Genomic DNA, 6,905 nt, shown 5'->3' on the forward strand with positions numbered 1-6,905 from the left:
TTAATAACTAGTTGATTATACATTTGAGCTGGAATATTTGAGTTATATATTTATTAAATTCTTATAGAAACATAAAATAAAAGTTGTAATTTATAAATTCGGTTTGTTTTTTTCAGTTTCGAATAAGTTTTTTCGATCTGATGTATCTTAACTCAAGATTTCCATATTCATGTTTGATAGCAATTTCTGTACTGTTAATTGATTACACAGAAACATAGCCATGATAAAATCAAGCAAAGATACCCGATACGCAATCGACTCGGTTGTGACCCATGATGGAACAAAGCATCCATGTTGGGCACTGTCTGATCTGATGTCTTTTAAGCAGAATCTTGGAGAAGAAGCATATGAAAAGGTGCAAACTTTATGGTTTCGTGTGTATCAAGTAGTTAAATTTTATACTTAACAAGAATCTTTATTAAATTCCTATCTTTTAAATTGTGTAAATATGATTTTTATTTGTTTATTTATTTATTATTATTTTAAACTTTTTTTTGTGTTTAATAGATTGATGTAATTGGGATTGATGAAGCACAATTCTTTGATGATCTTTATGACTTTTGTTGTAAAGCTGCTGACCATGATGGCAAAACTGTAATTGTTGCTGGTCTTGATGGTGATTACTTAAGGTGAGTTGTGAGATTCTATGCAGTCGATATCGGTGATGTATCAGTTATCGGTCTCTTGATTATATTGGTCAGAATATCGGTACCGATAATATCGACGATATTGACCAATATTTGATTGACATATGTCATCGATATTCCCGATATCAGTGTTTTAAATCTTAATTATCATTTTTTTAGTGTTCAATATTAGTGTTTTAATTATTAATCAGTTCCTACTTGCTACGGCTGTTAGTGTTTGCAAGTTGCAAAAGGTTTAATGGTATGAGAGTATACTGAATTCTTAGTGTTAAATTGCTATATATATGAATTTTACATGATATTAAAATTACCGATATCCCATTGATATCTCCCCGTCTTAACCGATATCCGATATTTTTCCTCATTAATTGCTTAGGTTAGATTAAATGTTCGTGTCATGCGTTTATTATTGGGGCGCAAATGAGCCGAGCTGCGCGCGAGCTACACGAGATCGGCTCGTTAAAAGGCTCGAACGATCCGAGCTTAATCGAGCCCGGGCTCGAGCCTAAAAATAATCTCATTTAATAAACGAGCCTGAGCCCAAGCTTCTCTTATCGAACTCGAGGCCGCTCGCGAGCCTAAACGAGCATGTCATTTATATAATTCTAAAAATTATATATTTAATAATTATTAATTAATATATATAATGTTATGTAAAAAATAAATAAAAATAATTAATAATATATATTATTTTATACATAAAATTATCATAGAAAAATATATAAAAATAATTATATTTATATAAAAAATACTGATAAATAGTAAACGATCCGAGCCCAAGCCGAGCTCGAGCTTGAAAATCTACTCACAAGCCGAGCTCGAGCTTTGAAAATAGAGAACGAAACGAGCTGAGCTCGAGCTCCGTGTAAGTTAAATGAGCCGAGCTCGAGCCCTGGCTCGGCTCGTTTGCACGCCTAGTTGATTGTTATCTAAATTGGTTTTGTTTGACAGAAGGAACTTTGGTCCTGTGCTTGATATAATACCACTTGCTGATACAATAACTAAATTAACCGCCCGGTGTGAGTTATGTGGCAAACGGGCCCATTTTACGTTTAGGAAGACAAGCGAGACGAAAACCGAACTTATTGGTGGGGCGGATATGTACATGCCTGTTTGTCGTCAACATTATGTTAACGGGCATGTGGTGAAGAAAACCGCCGCTTAATTACATCAGAAGTGTTAACACTCACTGTTTGCTATTTGGTTTTTTTACTTGTTATTTGCAGTGTTTGATCTTCATGGGTTTGATGCAGTGTATTAGTATTACTATTGTGTTATGTAAATAAAAGAAGTTAAAGGGATGTTTTGTGTTTGAAATTTGAATCTTATTAATGTTGAACCGCGTGTTTCGTTTCATCCCATGGTTTAAAGGATAACTTGTAGGACCTATCAGTAACCTGCTAACTAGTGGGACCATGTAAAACATAATTTATGTTGTTTAGCTGATTTTTAAGTACTTTATTAATTCATGGGATTCACCAAATACCTGTTAAACAGTGGGACTAGAGGTGCATAAATCGGTTTAAAACTCAAAACCTGTTTAGGTTGAAATCGGTTTGATTTGGTCAACAAAAGTCAAAACCGGTTTATGATATGTTTTATTTTGGGTTTAAACCGGTTTCTTGATCAAGTTACAATCGGTTTCGGCTCTTGATTCGGGTTTTGCCTGGTTCTGGTTCGGTTAACCGGTTTTTGGTGAAGAAATTTCAATCAGTCCAAACCGGTTTTGTTACATATCGAAACGGATAAACGAGCTAAAGACAGAGAAGAAGAAGAATCACAGAAGGAGATAAAACTCTCAAATCATTAGCAGCTATTCTTATTCACGTCTCCAGATTATGTATATCAACATATTACAATTAAAACCCCAAACTATTCAACATTTACACTTTAGTTCTACTATATAATACTTAACACTTTAGTTTGATTTTCAAATAATAAGTTTGATTTTCCTAAGAAGGTTAGGAAGGAGGGTATTTTAGTCTAACACTTAAATATCAAAACCCACTTACATTAATTTCAAAAACCCACTTACATAAAACCCAATTACATATTTACTCTCTACAACCATCACCACTCCATCGCCCACCGCCACCACAGCCGTCACCCACCGCCACCACCTCGTCGGAAAAGTCCGGAAAAACACAATGGAAAACACTATGAAAAACACAATGTAAAAAACACAATGGAAAAAAACACAATAAAAAACACAATTGTATGGCACAATGTAAAAAATACAATGGAAAAAACACAATAAAAAAACACACACTGAAAAATACTATTGTATAACACAATTTGGTAAAACACAATTTGTAAAAACTCACTAATGTTTTTTAAATTTTATATTACAATATGGTACTCATATGAAAGATAAAAAGACACTCGTAATTATGGTGAATTTATTTTTCAATAAAAACGTAGTAAAAATAAGTTATGGACGTTTTAAAATAATGGGGGAATTTGGCATGTGTCTTGCATGTGGAGAGAGAAAGTCAACAAATGTGTTATTCCTTTTATGCCCTCCCCCTTCTTTCACACCTGATTTCCCCCTAAACTAATCTCAACACTTCATACTCAAAATCAATGGACAAGATTACTTCTTATCCTTCCTACAAAAATTATACTTCATATTATAACCTAACCCACTATATAATACCTAACACTTTAGTCCTACCCGGTTTCTAATACCTAACAGGTTTCTACAATTGGTTTCAAACCGGTTCGGTTTTGGTTCAATTTTCGATCGGTTCAGTTAACCGGTTTACTTGCCCAGCTCTAGTGGGACGATGCTTATGCCGGGTAGGTGATTTTTAAGGGGTTAAAGAAGGAAACCAGCGAAAGCTAGATTAAGCCTTTAATGCTTAAAATGCTACATACCACAAATGATGCAAGGATAAGTGGATAGGTAACACATACATATGAATCATGTAAAGCAAACATTTTACACTGATTTCGGCCAAACACCGGTTACACTCGGTTTCTTTTTCGCTTTCGTTCTACCAAACAAACTAAACCTCCTAAACACATTCAGCAACCTACTAGCATACCTCCTTTGTGATGCCAAGTTCACAGTTCCTATGCAACTAGTCACTTGACCAAGAGGGGTTCTTTTCTTACTCATTGTTCTTCCTTCCAACCCGTACGGCCTCGTGGGGTCCACTTTCTTCGAAACTTGTTCTCTTTTCTTTGACGCGTTTTGCAACTGAATGCTTCTTTTCAAAACCATCAACTGTTGTTCAAGTGTTTGAATTCTAAAGCTTGTTGACTCGTATTCCTTCTTGCAAAGCTCGGGTTTTTCTAAGTCTTTTTGTAGCAAGAAACCGACTGGTTGGTTTTTTGTGTCGGCTACGTCAACGCATGGGCTTTCTGCAAGATTCTGGCTTCTTGAATTTGCGAATCTTGAGCTCGGGATGCTACCCGAGAAGTCTCCATAGTGTGCATATCTGAATGAATCCGAGCATTCCTTTAATGCTTTGTGTGTGCTTAATTGTTGAACGAAAAGCGCTTGTACTATTAACCGTAAAGGCATTAGTTCGTTTTGAACCGCTTCTATGCAAACTTCATTTGATAGTTTTTGACAGTTGAGGTATTTGCATACCATACTTTTTTCATCTTGTGACAACTCAGTATGAACCTGCAAAACATTCATATTTATATTTGCTCAAAACCGGAAAAACCGAACCGAAAAAATCAAAACGAATTAGAAACCAGCGGTTCGGTTTTGAACTTAGCAAAGACTGAGATATTGGTTTTGGTTTGGTTTTGTATTTTGTTAAGAACCAAAAAACCGAATAACCATAATATCTTAATCGAAACCATTAAAACAAAATCTACCAATGACTGTTAGTTTAGTTTTAACACATGATTAATAACAAATATATTTAGTTTCTACATATGGTTAATAACTCATAATACTGGTACTTTGAATCTTGATTTTAAATGTATTTTTTATTAGCTTTTAATATTTGAAGTGCAAATATTCAATATCCTATTAATCGTTAGTTTAAAGAAAAAAAATATCATGCCCAATTCAAGGGTCAAGTTTTTTTTTTGGCCCAAAAAATTTTGGCTCGATTAGCAAAACCGAAAAAACCACGTCCAAAACCGAACCAACCCCAAAAACCAAAAACCGGAAACCGAAAAAAATGAAAGGTTGGTTTTTGGTTCAATTTTTAGTCAAAAACCGCACCGAACTGCACCACGCACACCCCTAATTTAAGGTAATCTATAACTATGTCAATAACACGATTTCTAAGCGAAAAAGTCAAGATGGTCAAACTTACTAGCAAATTATTATTTGTAAACTATGATGCAAGAAGTAAAGGAACTTACTTGTAGAAACATATTCAATGCCTTATAAAGATGATCATGATTTTGCCTACATAATTTTGGCATAACTTCAATGAGTTCCATGAACCTTTTCACGCATATTTTTGCATCACCGGCTATACGAGTCAAATATGCGTCCCACAATTCTGCAACAACCGAAGTAAAAGCCGAAGGACTAGCGTTGTTCGGGCACATGTGATACACAACATAAGTAGAAAATATGCTTTCCATTGTTGTCACTTCAATGCTACTAGACACATCATTTGTTTCACTTTCTGGTAGTAAAAAGTCTTCAACTTGAGCCAAATGCAACACACAAGAAATTTGATTTTGTAACTTTATAGTATACTCTTTATCCAACTTATGTTTTAGTGATTTAGATAATAAACTGAAGTAAAATCCAACTGGAATTACTTTACTACCCTTTTCGCCTATTTGAAGTAACTCAAGAATCCCTTTAAGTAGATTATGCACATCATCTTTGGTGCCATTTTGATCGAAAAGAACCGAATTTGCGTAAAATAACACAACCGGGCTAACATACTTTTCTTTCATACCTTGTCTTCTCAACGACCCAATAACCCGTTTGAAAAACCCGAATGGGAGAGCTATCAAATCTTTGATCCAAACATCTTGTGTCAAGATTTCTTGAACCATTTCAAGGTTCCATCTTTTAGTGCTTAAAGCTTCTAGTGTTACAACCGGTTGGTCTCTTCTTCTTTCGGGATCAAGAATCTCCATACAAGCCATGAAGGCTAAAGACTCAATGCACCGGCTCACGATTAAGAGGTCCTCGGCCCGTGGGTCGAGTGTTTGGCATTTTTGGAGGACAATAAGTGTGTCCTCCCAGCTTTGTAACACGACTTGGTTTAAGTATATGTCGAACCGTTCACATAAGTTCCCCGAGCTGTATTCTTCGGTCATTTCAAGAAACTCGGCCGCACACCTTAAAGATGCAACGTTGAACGGGTCGACTAAAGTGGATGACCCGTATACAAAAAGTGAGATCATTTCAAATGTCTCGGGTCCTCCCGGGAAATCTTGTGGCAGTTCAACTTCGTTAGAGTCGGTTAATTCTCGGTTAAAGTATCCACTTTTTGAAAATAAAGGATACTGCATAAACAATCAACAGATAAAGGGCTTGGATCAAACACAAATTATATTAACATGCTAACTATAAGAATCAAGTAGCGTAATTATATATACAATATAGTGTAATCACAGCATAGTGTAATTACACTACTTGATTCGCATGTTTAGTACGTTTACTTTCCCTAAAGATGCATTATCAATGCTTTAGACTTTTCGTTATTTTGAAACAAACTAACCTTGTGAAGATTGAATAATCTATCACCAACACGGACACAAACCGAAGCTGGCAAGCCGGTTTCTTGACTCCTATGATGAAAATAACGAAAAAGAAAGATAAACATCAAAAGGGTATGTTTGGAATAACCTAAAGATTCGATAAACGCGTTAAAGATTCAAACTTTACCATGAAATGATCTTGATCTTGAGGAGGGCACTAACATTTGGAGAAGAAAAAGGACTTGAAAGCAATGAGATATTATCTTTTGGCGTAGAACCATCCATATGGTAGTAAACTATACAAGAACAAGAATATTGCAAACTTGCAAACTTTACAAACAAACTGAGAATTTAACCATCATTTTTTAGTCTTTTCATGGATATAGTTGCTTGATCCGGATCTCCTTATGTTATAATAATGAATAATGGAAAATAGTACAATATGTGGTGATTTTGGATTAATCTTAGCCATTGGATGATTAAATGGAGGGTCATAGATCAATATGTGTAGTTTGTGGGAGCATATGTGCTGATGGTCAAAGTAAGATGCATGCACACGAGTGCATGTAGTAAAAGAAATGGTAATTTTTGAAGGTTTCAAAGATGGTTTCTTGAATTATG

The 6,905-nt window shown here is 35.0% G+C and overlaps 2 protein-coding genes across 2 annotated transcripts; one reads left to right on the forward strand and one right to left on the reverse strand.

Moving 5' to 3' along the window:
- Positions 1-213: 213 nt before the first annotated feature.
- On the forward strand, positions 214-1,812 carry LOC143568556 (thymidine kinase-like). The gene is made up of 3 exons (XM_077054685.1): positions 214-355; positions 508-629; positions 1,599-1,812. Exons 1-3 carry the CDS (start codon positions 221-223, stop codon positions 1,810-1,812), a joined length of 471 nt encoding a protein of 156 aa, XP_076910800.1. The 5' UTR covers positions 214-220.
- A 1,717-nt stretch (positions 1,813-3,529) lies between these two features.
- LOC143568551 (BTB/POZ domain-containing protein At5g48130-like) lies at positions 3,530-6,683 on the reverse strand. Its single transcript, XM_077054682.1, has 4 exons — positions 6,472-6,683; positions 6,305-6,374; positions 4,980-6,089; positions 3,530-4,281 (listed from the first exon to the last, which is right to left on the reverse strand). Exons 1-4 carry the CDS (start codon positions 6,567-6,569, stop codon positions 3,589-3,591), a joined length of 1,971 nt encoding a protein of 656 aa, XP_076910797.1. The 5' UTR covers positions 6,570-6,683; the 3' UTR covers positions 3,530-3,588.
- Positions 6,684-6,905: the final 222 nt, after the last annotated feature.

The sequence above is a fragment of the Bidens hawaiensis genome, unplaced genomic scaffold (assembly GCF_021521415.1).
Source record: "Bidens hawaiensis isolate Kalapana, Puna unplaced genomic scaffold, B.hawaiensis_p1.1 tig00024005_1, whole genome shotgun sequence".
NCBI classification, from domain to species: Eukaryota; Viridiplantae; Streptophyta; class Magnoliopsida; order Asterales; family Asteraceae; genus Bidens; species Bidens hawaiensis.

Coding starts and splice junctions, on each gene's coding strand:
- LOC143568556 (XM_077054685.1), top strand. CDS start 221: ATGATAAAATCAAGCAAAGATACCCGATACGCAATCGACTCGGTTGTG. Junction 356..507: donor GAGAAGAAGCATATGAAAAG/GTGCAAACTTTA, acceptor TGTGTTTAATAG/ATTGATGTAATTGGGATTGA. Junction 630..1,598: donor CTTGATGGTGATTACTTAAG/GTGAGTTGTGAG, acceptor TTTGTTTGACAG/AAGGAACTTTGGTCCTGTGC.
- LOC143568551 (XM_077054682.1), bottom strand. CDS start 6,569: ATGGATGGTTCTACGCCAAAAGATAATATCTCATTGCTTTCAAGTCCT. Junction 6,090..6,304: donor GATTATTCAATCTTCACAAG/GTTAGTTTGTTT, acceptor TTGTTTATGCAG/TATCCTTTATTTTCAAAAAG. Junction 4,282..4,979: donor CATTGAATATGTTTCTACAA/GTAAGTTCCTTT, acceptor AATGTTTTGCAG/GTTCATACTGAGTTGTCACA.